Here is a 13,870-nt window from a genome sequence, read left to right on the forward strand (position 1 = left end):
TTCCAACATCCCAGTCCAAAACCCAGTTTAATTGGAATACCTGGATTTAAGCCACTTACGGTCCCACTGCAATTGGTGGTGCCGAGCTGGCCGAAATCCTTCTACTTGGGTGTGCTTTTAGCTATAGGGCAGCAGGAATTTTAAAAACCATGCTTATGAACCTAAAAGGGGAATCTGTTCAACAATAAACATTAGAGTGTCCTTAAACGAGAACACTGATTGCCAGAATGCCTGAAAAAGCAAATAGCTGAAAGTGGAGAATTGCTACATATTTTAAAGTGCCAGTTTATTCCACATGTGTATTGTCTTTGGAAACAGCAAACACTCTTTTGCATCTTCATCTTAAAGAGATTAACCCCTTCTCACAAAACAACAACTAAACAGGCCAACTAAGAAACATGGCTTGTCTGCTTAACAGTAGGTCCCATTCAGCAGAGATTCAGTGGGGCTTACTTAATGGTAAGTAGTCATAAGATTGCAGTTGAAGTTGCACAAAAAGTAACGGAAGAGAATAAATGGACAACTGAAGCATAGTGTAAAAATAATAATAATAGTCAAAATGATTTTAATGCTTTAAAACAATATAAATTCTTACAAAGGTTGAAATATAAATTATTACAAAGGATTCACCTTATTGCATAGTTCAGTACAGTCCTCTGGTGCCATTATAAGCAAGTGATCTAGTCATCACCATTTCCTTGTAAGGTGAGGGGCTTCGTTAACGCTGTTCTTAAGATTGCCTTAATATTAGTAGAATGTAGCATTCTACCAAAGTTAACCCAATTAACGGGTTAATATAGCCAAAAGAATAGTTAGAAAGTGGTATTACAACATGAAGATTTCAAAATATAACTATAGAACCTTATATAAAATTAAAACAAACTTTCATTTAAAAACAAAAGCTGGCACTTTCGTAACTAGTAAAATATATCTTTTGAGTTACATAAATCTGCATTTTATTATTGTATTTGCAACCAACACAACTGAAAAAAGATAATTTCTCCTTTTTAAATTATATCAAGTGCAACCCGCTAAGATGCTGCCCTGTGCTACTGAAAAGCACTCTTGCTTGACTCCCATTGCTCAAGCAGAATGTCCAGGTGAATTGCACCCATCCTTTTTTATAGGAAGAATCGATAATATTATTGATTTCACTTAAAATATTAATATGCCTTTATTTACTCAATTCGAGAGGAAAGCTGTAGGTGAAGATTTCATAGTTGGCCAGATTCAAATCCAATGCAAGTTTAATCCTTAGTTCGCTCAAAACTCCCAGACAAAAACGCAGAACTGTTTAATGCAATGCCAACGACACATGGCATTTTTAAAGAACACAAAGCCACTTAAATTCAACAAATATTTTTTAACGAAAGCCTACATGCTATTTTTTAATATGTTACCCATTGGCAACTTTAAAGAAATAGTTATTGTGAAGCATAAAGTGCCCATTTTCCCTCTTTTGATTTATATCATTGTTCTGTTTTTACAGCTTACTGTTGACAGAGTGAGGTAATTCAACTACAATTTTTCCAATGTTTTTCCCCATGTACATATAATCTATAGCGTGGAATACAGACTCTAAGCCAGCGAATTTGCCCTCTGGAGACATGTCTCCAAGGTCCACCTCACAAACCAGTTCTCTGTTTTCACACATTTCGATCAAGTGTTTCATAGCCGTTTGGTATTCAGAAAGGTAATGGTTTAAGAAGAAACCCCGGATGCTGGCAGATTTCCTTAGCAGCTTTGCTGGCAACATTTCCACATGACCAGGCTGAAGGCCAGTACGGGTTTGGTAGCCAGAGATAAACCCAATAATGATCAGGCGCCCTTTGGTAGCCAAGGAGCTGACAGCCAAGTCAAACATCTGCCCGCCGACAGATTCATACACCACATCCACACCTTTCGGGTAGTCCTTCTTAAGGACAGCAGCAAGGTTTTCAGTTTTGTAGTTGATAGGGTGGTCACAGCCTATGGATTTCAGAAAGCCAGATTTTTCATCACTGGAGCATGTTCCTATTACGTGGCATTTTGCCTTCTTGGAAAGTTGCACAGCAAACTGACCGGTTCCTCCTGCTGCGGCTGTCACCAGGACCGTCTTCCCGTCAGACAGTTCTCCAAGCTCCTTCAGGCTGATATATGCTGTAGTTCCACTTACCAGTAGTGTAAGAAATTCGGGTTTCACAGAGGGTACCGGGACGGCTTCTTTGGCAGGAACAATGGTATATTCAGCAAAAGCACCAGGCCTCATGTAGGCCACTGGTTGGCCCACTGTGTATCTAGCGCTGGCACTTAGGCCCAAGGCTACCACTTCACCAATTCCTTCAAAACCTACGTCAAATGGGGGCTTAACTGACGTGTCATATCGGCCAGCTGAGTAGTTAATATCGGATGCATTAATGCCGACAAATCTAGAAGCAAACAAAAATGTATTAGGCTCTCTTTTTTGACAAGGCATTTTTTTCGTCGTAAGAAAAACCTTTCGCTTAAATGCACAAGGTAAGAAATTTCAATGCTGCATATTCAAATATCTCAAGAGTTGGGGGTGGGGTGGGGGAACGCCTTCTATGCAAAATGAAAATGGAAAGGTTGTTTTAATCTGGTCTTAGCTTTACCGATAACATAATTTGACATATTTTGTACATGCAAAGCATTTTCCCCTTGCCTGTTTCATGAAAATAAGAACAATAGAAATGAGTTTTGATAAGCTAGAGAATAAAACTGATTTTTTCTATTAAAAAAATACCACAGACTAAAATATGAGCAAAGTAGTAAATATGTTGACTCTGGCAATAAATTTACATTTCAGATTATAACAACACATTTAAGTGACTAATGATAACATGAAGTATCAATGTCCTCTCCAAGGTCGATGGTCATAAGTGTTACTGCAGGCAAATTTAAAGAAAATGGATGGAGTGTCTGTAACAAATTTGCCTTTTGATGCAACTAATTTGCACATTATTAAAATATTTTGCTGTATACAAATTACTCACAACACCTTAAAACAACCTTGAAGGACTAAAATTATGCAACAATACTTTTGAGCACTATTGACCTCTAACGAGTAAAAATGAACATAAGTATTAAAAAGGCAAAGTAATTTAATGATGGGTGGTGAAGTGGCTTATGATGCTGAAATACAAGTTATCTGTACGCACACAGAGTTTGCAGCCAATTTTCCCACAGAAACCTGAAAACAAAAATACGATTCTGTCATAAACAGCAATATGACTGTTTCTCTTCTATAACCAAAAATAAACAAATTATGGCATTTAATTATGTGGAAGTGTGAAAATATGTGAAAAATTGATTTTAATGCAACTAGAGAGCTGTTTGTGGATTTATGGTAATTTGAAATAGCTGGCACACAGCGAAACAACAAAACTGAAGGAAGTGCACTGGCCATTTCTAACTCTAAGAAAAATCTCTTTCATTTATTAAAATGTACAGAGTTCAATACAGATAGCTAGATACAGAAATAGATGTGCATTCACAGAGGGAGCTGTGTCTTCCGTATGTCTCCCTAATTCTTCATTTAATCCAGTCTGCGTCTGTAGCAAGGAACACATTTTTTTTACCTCTTTTTTAGAAAACAAAGGCCTCCCCATCCAGTTAAAATTTACATAACTCCTATTTCCCATTCTGAAAGGGGAGCGTAAGAGAGGAGGGCAGATTCCAAGGTAAAGGGGCTGAGGTTGCCTTGAGGACGTGAGAAAGGAAAGATCAGAGAGCCAAGGCGCAAGGTCGGAAGGGCTCCGACACAACACGACAACTCCCTGCTTTTTGCATTACACCCCACGCAACTATTTCTCGCATAGAGGCTGCTAAGCCAGAGAGTCCGCTGGGCGCGCAATCGGCCTCATTCATTCATCCCCGCACAGGGTCTCTTGGGCGGCACGGAGAACTTGCCTCTCCCCGCCCCCCAGCGCCCGAAGTCACACAGGCAGCATGCGAGGGGGGCTTGTCTGCAGTCTTCCTTCGGCAATCCTAATTGTTGCGCCCTTTCCCTTCCCTGTCCCGGGCGCTGAAATGCTTGCGCTTGCTCTAACAGCCCGCGCAAGCGGTGCAGGAAAAGTGACTCCAGAGCAAAGTCGGGGCTTTGTGGTCCGATTTAGGCTGCACTTTACTTGCAACAACCCTGACTCGTTGCAAAGCAAACGGGACTTGTCGGTTTCACACACCCATGCAAAATGGTGCAGGACAGGGCTGAGCCAGCAGAAATGCACAACTTCGGCTTAGCCAAGCAGCGTGCCTGGAGACCGGAGCTTTCCCCTCGCTGCAAAAAGTCATATTACCCCTACATTAAAACATCGCTGGCAAGGGCAAGCAGATGAAGGCATGCGGCTATAAGGAGGATGAACAGGGTGGCTTAAAAAAACAACAACCTGCAAGTAGCCGAAGGGGCTGGAAAACTCAGTCGCACCTTGTTAACAATAACAGGTGAAAACGCCCCCCCCCCCGTTCACCTCTGTGATCTTTCCCGCCCCGAATGCATTGCAACTAAGCACCTGCTTGCAAATGGGTGCGTGTGCAAGAAGGGAGAGGCTCAGCTCCACGCTGCCTATCTATGGGGCACCCCAGCGGGAAGGGAGCATGCCAGCCTTGGCCCCCAGCAGAGCGGGAGCCCGGAGCCCCGATGGGTCCTCCTGGGGTCGGCTCAGGGAGGTCGGCGGGAGGTCCCCTCCCTCCCAGGCCCCTCCGCCTCCCGCTTTGCCCTCTCTGCCAGCACATGGCCACTTGCAGTTCGCCCTCCCCTCGCGAGGCGAGCCTCCTCCTGGCGCTGCTCGCGTCTCTTCCGTGGCTCAGCTGGGAAGCGCAGGCAGAAAGTCTCCGGGCAGGCTGTGCAAAGGGGGCGAAAACAACGTACTTTTAAAAAAATCATTTCTTCCAAAACAGAGTTGCGCCCCAATCCGCCAAATGCATCTGAAGCCTCTCTCCCACCATTCCTCCAGCGAACTCGAAGGGCTGCGTTTAGAAAACAAGCCCTATCTTTTCCTAGCCTCTGCTCGAAAAAGGCGCCTGCCCTGGCCAGATCTTTCTTTCCGAAGTAGTGGAAACACTGTTCATTTTCGTTATTAATCAATACCACCTCCAAGTTCTGCTACCCCCCCTCTGTATTAAAATACAACTCTGCATCCCAACCCCCGGGGGGGGGGACTACGTTCCTATTTCAGCAGTGGTGTGGATAATAAGGGGAATTATTATGATTTTTCTCTATGTTGTAATTTTTTAAGTAGCTCTGATGAGGTATTCTCAAGGAGAAATCAATGGCCTCCCTGCCATTCCCAGGACAAAGTTACACTAAGGAAGGGGGGAGCGGTGCGGGGTTATTTGGCGATTTGTACAGACCCGATCCTCTACCTGCTTACTCGCGGGAAATACACGCATTGGCAGTAAATCCCATTAGATTCAGTGGAGATTCAGGGAAGAGATGGGGAGGATTGTGCTGTCAAGTCTCCCTTGGGCTTACTAGGAAGGTCTGCAGCCTGCGTGTCGGTGGCTTCCAAGGGAAGATGCAAGTTCAAGATCAGCTTCCAAACTTGCGTGGAGGAGGAGAGTTGGCAACCCGCAGTCATTGTTCTCTCGGTTAAGTACGTGACCTTCATCGGGGGGGCCTTCGCTACCCTCCTCCCAATTTTGTGGTTTGCATTTCCCTAGGAAGCGACCCAAGCCTTTCGCAAATATGCAAAATGAGAGCAGCGATACAATTACTAATACTAATACGGATCCCCACCCCAGTCCCCCCACTCCACAATAATAATTGCAGGCTGACTCGCCCCGGCTTTATTTATACTAACACATTCGATTTGAGGGGAGAAAAGGGGGAGGGGGCGAAGCGTCTTCAAAGTGGGGTTAGAAAGCGGCTTCGTTTACTCAAAAACAACTTGCAGAAGTCAGGAGACCGAGGGGGTAGGGCGAGGACCTTGAGCAGGCAGACACAACAAAGTCACCCAACCCAGGAGCACGCCAGGAAAAGGGGGGAAAGCTCCCAGACCAAACAAGCGCAATCGCTGAGAACACTTCGCCCCACATTCCTATTTTTTTTCCTATCTCCAAACTCCCTCCCCGAACCCATGTCTTGCTTCCCACTTTTGCTACCCAATTTTCTGTACGATATCCCCTCTCAGCAGAAAACAGAGCCCCCACTATGAGACCTGCCACTTTTTATTTTAAAGAAGCACACACAAACCCGCACTTACACCCTCTCTTCCTGAGTCACGTATTAGCTAAGAAACCCAGAAAATGCCTTTCGGGGTGGGATGGAGTTTAGACAAAGGTACGGAGATATATGAATGGCTTAAAAAACATCCCCCCCCCCTTAAATTTATTTATTTGTTTATTTCTCCTGATCCTCAATCCTCTTTTACCGCCCAATCACACCTCCCACAAAATGATCAGAAGTTTAATGTTTCAAATCGATTCCCAGTTTGAGGGCATTTCTCTCGGAATAAGAGGCTGGAGTGGATTTTTTATTTTATTTTTGCTGTTCAGAAAATTATCAGAATAAAGGCGAGGGAGCTGTTTTCCAGAGAGAGGGGGAGGGAAGAGGGAGGGACACTTAAACAAAATCTTGTCCTAAAAAAAGAAGGAAAGAAGTTAAACGAACTTAAATTGCACCAAGGCAACATGTGCGTGTGTCTGTTTTACTTGGGAGAATGGGGTACTATTTTGCATTATGCCATTTGCTCTTTTCATAGGAGTTATGGGGCTAATATGCCTGTTTTATTCTCCAGCCACCGCAGCAGCTGATTTTCTTTTCTGTTTCAGTTTGAGATAAAGTGTACAGTATTTTCAAAGCTAGACAAATCCAGGTGACTACGCTCTCCCCCCCCCCCCGAGTGTGTACAAGGTATTGGGCGTGGAAAGAGAGTGAGTCCCGTGTAAGCTTTCAAGGTAGGCACAGGCGTTAGGTGGAAAGGTTTATTCTTAACACGCTTTATTCCGCACTAATTTTGCACTCTCCTGCCTTGGGTGAGAAGCTCCAGCAACAAAACTGAACATCTCACGCAAATCCACATGACACAAAAGTTGCGAGCTCCAATCCTGTGATTTCTCACACGCACCTTTTGCAAACTAAAAAAAAGAGAAAGTGTTTTTTTAAAAAACGAGTTACGATCCTTGGACTCTCTTTGCCTGAGTCCCCGGGTGAATGCTGCTCTAGCCCCCCTTGCCTCCACTTCGGAGAACGCACGAGCACATCTTTCCAGTCCCCAGAGAGCCCACCCAGTATCAAGGGCAGGAGGGGAAAGAGTTACATTGAAAACAAAATAAATTGCATGCATAAATTTTCAAATTTCATGGGGGAGGGAGAAAGTGTTGCGGGGGAGGAGATTCGAGAACAAGGACGTAGCAATCTTCCGATAGGCAGTAGGGAGGCCAGGATATATTTTATCTTCACGCAGCATTTTAAACCAGCCGATCCCCCCCCTCCTATATCCCCCAACCAAAGGAATTTAACTGCAGCATGAGTGAGATTTTTATTAAGGCTTCACATATTTTTGCTCTCCAAAATACTATGTCCTGATGACAGCAGCAATTCAAACCTTTGACACCAGGGAGGGCATCTCTCCCTGTATTGTGGGTGTTGTACATTACATAAAACACGAACATTTTGCTAGGGTTGAGATACAGGTATGATATACGCTGTCTGTCATACTGAAAACTGTGTGTATTTTGTGTGTGTGTGTGTGTGTGTGTGTGTGTGTAATCCACAAATCACATAATTCTGTGTATTTGTCCTTAATCTATTTTAGCCCTATTGGTTCCAATAGGGCTAAATTTACTGAAATGCAATTTATGCTAGATTAGCAACCAAGTAATCACTTCTAAATATTAAAAAATGGATTGTTAGGGACGAATCTAAGGTCTACCTGAACCTCCTCCAACACATAGTCACCAAACTCACAATCACACCTTTAGAATTCCATTCTCCCATGGATTTTTAAGATTTCCACTTTTAAAGTCCCCACTTTGGTTTTAAGATATTCTATCATCTAGAAAGGCAGCAGCAGCAGTAGGAGGAATATAATAATAAAAATAATAATAAATATTGCTAAGATTGTTGAAGTAGAGGTTTTGTTCTACAAATTTTCAGGTACATGGAGAGAACAGCTCACAGAAGAAAATGGGAACTCAAGTCCTAGTTAGCTACTAGCTAGCCCGCAATTTACAGCATATTGCTTTAAGCAAAATGTGACGTCTTTACTTCATCCATGACCTGGATGCATTGCAAAAGCAGCTCAAACCAGGCAAAGGAATCGTCTGAAAATAGTGCTACACCTTGTCGAGGGCTACAATCCTGATCAGACTTACTTGGAAGTAAAGATCACTGAAATGAATGGGGTTTACTTCCAAGTAAACATGGTGAGGTCAGGGAGGGGAGCTGCTTATCCCCATTTCCCTCCTCCGGTCTGTGCCTTCTGCTTTGCTTTAGTCGTAAAAGGAGGAAGAGGGCCACGGAGTTAAGACACTCAAGAGTGACGGGGAGAGGTGGGTGGCAGTCATTTGTGGCCCTCTGCTTTCCTGTTGATTTCTGGCTTGCTTAAGGTTAGTGACGTGGAGGACCGGGGTGGGGGAGGGGTGGAGAAACAGGCAGAGTTGCACACATAACTTGCTCTAAACAACGTCTGGAGTGTGTTACATGCGCGCGCACAACCCCCCCCCCCCGAGAAGACTATAAATAACCTATATACAACGTCCCAATTGCTGTGTATTAATCACACACAGAGATCTACGCAGCTCAGTCAGTTTTACTGTATAAAACATAGCCCTCGCAGATCCACAGAGAACAAGTCAGGGGCGCTCGCTCATGAGAACACACGAACACACACACACACACACACAGTGACAGTTGTAGGAACATGGAACAAACATTTGCAGGCAGAAATCTGGGCGGGACTTGGAAATCATTTCCTGGTTGCTGAACTCCCTTCCTGAACTCTCCGTCGCATACAACTTTCAGATCTGCAGATGCACACGATACATTTAAAGCACGTTCCACACACACGGCGTCCCGTCCCCCGTCCCCCAAGAATCCCGGGAACTGTAGTTTTCCTCTAACAGAAGTACAGTTCCCAGCCTCTTTAACAAACTATAGTTTTCAGGGTTCTCTGGGGGAAACCATGTGCATTGAATGTGCTTTAAACGTAAGGTGTGGATTTGATGGGAAACTATCACCCTTCTTCAGGCTTGTATCAGGCTTAATACCTGCTGTCCCTCCTCCCCGTGATTCCTTTCAGTTTAACACATCATTAAAAAAAAGAGAGCAGAGGGAGGGGGAGAGCGAAGCAATATACACATTTTACCTCTCAGCAAATGGAAACGTTTCATCATTTGCACAGAGGTGTGTGTGCGCGCGCGGGATTATGGCGTAAGCCATTCACAACAATAAAATTAAATCAGCAGTCGCCAGATGGCAGCTGGTACGATTTGATAGGATCACATCGAGTGAATGACTGCGTGCACACGAGAGGGGAGGCCAAAAGGGTGTGAGAAGTTAGGATAAGCAGTAGGGCAGGGAAGGGGGATCGCATACCCCACCCCCCAAAAACACCCACGGAGAAGATGCAAAGAAGAGTTGGCGAAAAGGGAGAGAGAAAATGACGCGGGGGAGGGAGAAACAAAATCTCACCTGTTTCTGACAAGCAGATCGCCGTCTCCCGGGAGTGGCACAGGCGCATCGTGTTGTAGGCTCACAGCCTCTCGGAAGTTTGAGCTCAGCTTCGTCACCACCAGCTTCTTCATGGTGGTGGGGATGGACGAGCCGTGGAAATCCAGAAAGTGGCGGGAGTAGGACATGTCCACGATGGGCCGGGGCCGAGCACCACCCAAGCAAGACCGGAGGGGGCTCGTCCAAGGACGCCGCTGCAGCCTGCACAGCTGAGCTCCCCAAGACCTCAGCAAGGCGCTGCTCTGGGCGTGGAAACTCATGCCTGATCCCGCATCTCGCTCCGTGCTTACCGCCCTTTGCTCGGCTTTCTCCGCACCCCCTGGGCGCTCTTTCTTCCTCGGCTAGGAGGGTTCTTCCACAGGCATGCAAACCTCAGCACAGACTGCAGGAGACAGATTCTGCACAGACCGGTTTGTGTATGTAAATAAAGTCTAATGCAGCAAGCTGCAGCCTGCCACGAGACCTCCCTTTCCAGCCCCTCCACAATACAGGAAGCTCAGAGCAGCAGCCGCAGCGAAAAATCTGCAGCTGATACTGTGCTACCGTCACTAGTATTTTTTTTAAAAAAAGAAACCCAACAATATCACAGGGACAAAGTTCTTCCTGTTTCAGCCCAGCTTGCCCTGCCAAGTTGCTGGTGCCGAGGGAACACAAACGTCGCGCGTTTGTGTAGCCTGCAAACAGAACAGACCTAGACCCACACAAGCGTATGTTGGTGATCACAGCATCTACGGATTTCTTTCGGGGGGGGGGGAAAGGATTTTTTTGTGGGGAGTGGTTAATCCCCACGATCTTTCTATTTGAATTTTTTATGGGGTGTGATCTGCATGCCGAGGAAGGGAGCCCCGTCATTATTGCATATTAAAAGCTTGCCGAATCTACCACCCCCCTCCCGCTCCTTCCAGCTCTTTCCTTTAGGAAAAGACCGAGCTGCTCTTCCTATGTTATCTATCTATCTATATATAAAGGAAAGCTCGGAGACGTTATTAGATCGAATAAGGGTTAAGGCTCGTAGAGAGAAGTTGCAGCTAATCTGGCAATGTTGTTATTAGGAGCCTCCTGGAGCCGCTGGCTGCAGCCACAGGCCCCTCCCCTTCCGTGCGAAACGTTCACTTCCTCGTAAGGTGGTACAAATCAACCCAGAGCCGCTAGCTACCGCTAGTGGAAACAGCACTTGCATTTGGGAAGGCAGAAAAACAACAGCGATTTACGAAAGGATTTAAAGCATCTTTAAGGATCTGAGTTTGTGTGTATGTGTGAGCGCCATTTAAAGACACCCCCCCCAAACACAAAATACTGCTTGTGTCCTCCTGGTCTTCAGGTACACATGAAATGCGCTTTACAGCCTCATAGATTTTATAACCCTATATAACAAGATAGACTGGTAAATCCATTGACTCGCCTTCTTCCCCACAATAGCTATGGCATTAAATAATATTGCCATATATTTATTTTTGGCCTAATACCCGTGTCTCCTTATCTCTAGGATAGTGCTTCTAAATCTGTCTCTGCAATGTTCAGCATTGCTTTTTGGATAGGTAGCATATGTCTTGGTCAACAGACTCCTATAAAAAATGTTTTACAAAACCTGCCAATTTTGTTTGGTAGCGTTGGATGGAGATGGCATAGAAAGCACACGCAAAACTGTTCCAGTAATGTCATGGCAGAAATCCTATTTCTTAATCGCATAATGTTAATAACTGATTTTAAATCTCAATCTGTCAATTAATCTACATTTTACACTGAAGAGCACTTTCAGGACATTCCTAAACATGTCTACTCAGTTCAATGGAACTTACTCTCGAGTTACCCCCTAAATCTCACTGCTCTCTTATCTGAATCTCCATCAATGGAAAACCCATTCAGCCATATTTTTATGATGCAGTTTTTCTTCTTCTTAGCATCAGCTTAGAAATATGCAAACTTTTTTTTAGAAGTCCTAAGTTTAGAGTGTGTCTGCCCCCACCCCCGTAAGAAGCAACTCTCTTAAGTTTTCCAGAACTTGCACTGTGCACCACATGCGTTAGATTCTACACAGCAGCCAATTGAGCTTTATTTATAACCAATTCTGGTACATTTGTCTCCCTCGAAAAACAATCTTTAAAAATATTTGTTAAGAACTTTCCGCCGTGACTTTTATTCTTGATAGGCAAAAATAAACAAAAGGAAAAGGAAGGGGGTGAAATCAAACAAAGCAATTAAAAAGATTGACAGGTATGGTTCTGTATGAGACCTATTTGTAATTGTCAGGGTGACGTTGGCAAGAGGAGGAGGAGTAAAAAAAATCTGAAGCAGGAAAAGCAGCTCGATGTGTCTGTCTATCAGTTGAGACTGTCTGAAAGCTCTGGGATCTGAATGTGTGCTATATTTCAGTGAAAAGAGAAGAGAGGAAGAGTGGATCTCTTTCTCTCCCAGGAGTTTAAACGAGGGGGGGGGGGGGACAGTTCACGTTAATCTCTCCCACTCTGTGAATGTCTCTGCTTCTCTCTCTCCCCCCACCCCCGCCCTTTCAACACACTCTCTGGGGGTTGCCTGGTTTGGGGGCTTTTGTTTGTTTTCTGTTGCAGATCAAGATCAACTAAAAAAAATATTCCATGTTAAAAACGTGTTCGCATTATACTAGTATCAGAAGAAGCTGCGATCTTTGGAAGGAAAAAGAGAGAGAGGGGAAGCGAGGCAGAAAAGTAGTCCTCTCCGATGGTGCCACTGTTTGATCTGTGACTCTCTGGAAGGTGGAGGAGTGACTGACATTTCCCATCCGGTGTTATCTGTATGTATGGGGGCTTTACTCCTCTTTTTTTTTTTTTTTACTGTTTGCTTTCTTGCTCAGACTAAGTGATGGGAGGAGAAGGGAAGACCGGATCGACCTCGTTTTCTGCACAATGAAAAAGCTATTATCGGCGCGATAAAAACCACCATCGCCAAAATCCACGAGCTTTTCTGAAACAAGCCAGAGAGCGAGAAAGTTGCGCTTTGAGACTCTTTGATCTTGGAGAAAGGCTTGCGCGCGGAGCGGAGCGGGGGGGGGGGGGAGTGGAGGCGAGTGAAGCGGAGGAAGAGCGCCTGAATCCACCACCATCTCCTCGTTTGCTGTGTTTTGCTCCACTCTCTGCCAAGGCGAAGAAGCAGAAGAAGTAATCAAGGAAGGGTGGAGGGAAGAAGAAGAAGGGGCAAAGGAGGAGGAGGAGGAAAAAAGACCGGATCAAGCAAACGGATTTGAGCTGCACGTCGCCGGAGCGAGCCAGCCTCTTCATCTTGTTCGTTTCCCTGCCGCTTGCATCTTCGACGGAGGGACCCGAGGCGCGAGGGAAGAGCGAGCAAGCGAGCGAGAGCTTTGTTTTGCGTATCGAAGTAACTTTTCCCTCCCTTCCTCCAAAAAAAGAAGAAAAGAAGCCGCTGAAAAGACGGGAGGAGGAGGAGGGCGAGAAGGGTGTGTGCGCGCGCCTGTGTGTGGACGGGGGGATCGGAAGGTCAGAAACCAACCTTGTCAATGAAAACATTGCCTCAGCGAGTTTTTGGAGCGGCGGCGGCGGCGGCAACTGGCATCACCGTGCCCAGCCTGGGGGCCGCCGCATCCCACCACCACCACCAAGCCCACCACCGCCGTCACCTGCCCCCGCTCGGCAGCCTCTGCTCCTCCGCGGCGCCGCGAGGAGCTGCCCGGAGAGAAGGACGCGAGGGGAGCCTCCAGCGCCGAGCGGAGACCCCGCGCAAACTTTTTTTGGCCCCCTCCCTCCTTCCCTTCCCCACCTTGCACTCTCCCCTGAGCGGAACCCGAAGTTGAGGGAGCCCGTTTGCCGGACCCCCACCTCCCTCCCCCTGCCTCCCCTCCATCCTTCTCCCTCCTCCCCCTTTTATTAGTGTTTTGTGTATGTTTGTTTCTGCATGAAAAGAGTGGGGATTGCAAGAGTCCTGTGCGGAAACTCTCCAGCGGCGGCGGCGGCGGCGGAGGGAGGAGGAGGAGGAGGAGGCGGCGGTGGTGGCGGCGGAGGAGGAGGAGGGCGGCTGAAGAGACGGCGGCAACACCAGCATGCCGAGGAGAAAGCAGCAAGCTCCCCGGCGCTCTGCAGGTAACCCCCCGCCTCCCGCCCGCCTCCCCGCAGCCCCTCGCTCGCACTTTCCCACTCGGCCGCCGCTCTCCTCAGTCCGACCCGGAGAGGGGAGGGGTTAGTGTGGAGCCCAGCGAGGCCTGCAGCGCAG

At 46.3% G+C, this 13,870-nt stretch overlaps 2 protein-coding genes across 7 annotated transcripts in view; one reads left to right on the forward strand and one right to left on the reverse strand.

The window, feature by feature from the left end:
* Positions 1-540: 540 nt before the first annotated feature.
* PTGR3 (prostaglandin reductase 3) lies at positions 541-9,934 on the reverse strand. 3 transcript variants are annotated; one of them, XM_083449795.1, is made up of 3 exons: positions 5,471-5,741; positions 4,509-4,839; positions 541-2,408 (listed from the first exon to the last, which is right to left on the reverse strand). In XM_083449795.1, exon 3 carries the CDS (start codon positions 2,246-2,248, stop codon positions 1,484-1,486), a length of 765 nt encoding a protein of 254 aa, XP_083305921.1. In that variant the 5' UTR covers positions 2,249-2,408; positions 4,509-4,839; positions 5,471-5,741; the 3' UTR covers positions 541-1,483. The 3 variants fall into 3 exon arrangements, with proteins under 3 accessions (XP_083305921.1, XP_083305920.1, XP_083305919.1); XM_083449794.1 differs by having other exon boundaries at positions 5,362-5,741; XM_083449793.1 differs by lacking the exons at positions 4,509-4,839; positions 5,471-5,741 and adding an exon at positions 9,632-9,934.
* Positions 9,935-10,257: 323 nt separating this feature from the next.
* The window catches only part of TSHZ1 (teashirt zinc finger homeobox 1), an 80,784-nt gene continuing 77,171 nt past the window's right edge, over positions 10,258-13,870 (forward strand). The window contains exons 1-2 of one of the 4 annotated variants that reach the window (XM_083449788.1): positions 10,291-10,377; positions 12,501-13,740. In XM_083449788.1, coding sequence (XP_083305914.1) covers positions 13,701-13,740 — 40 coding nt within the window. In that variant the 5' untranslated portion in view covers positions 10,291-10,377; positions 12,501-13,700. Of the gene's footprint in view, positions 10,378-10,854; positions 13,741-13,870 lie in introns of those variants that run through there. The other 3 variants (XM_083449790.1, XM_083449787.1, XM_083449789.1) reach the window with 3 other exon arrangements.

The sequence above is a fragment of the Podarcis tiliguerta genome (assembly GCF_965153285.1).
Source record: "Podarcis tiliguerta genome assembly, chromosome: 7".
NCBI classification, from domain to species: Eukaryota; Metazoa; Chordata; class Lepidosauria; order Squamata; family Lacertidae; genus Podarcis; species Podarcis tiliguerta.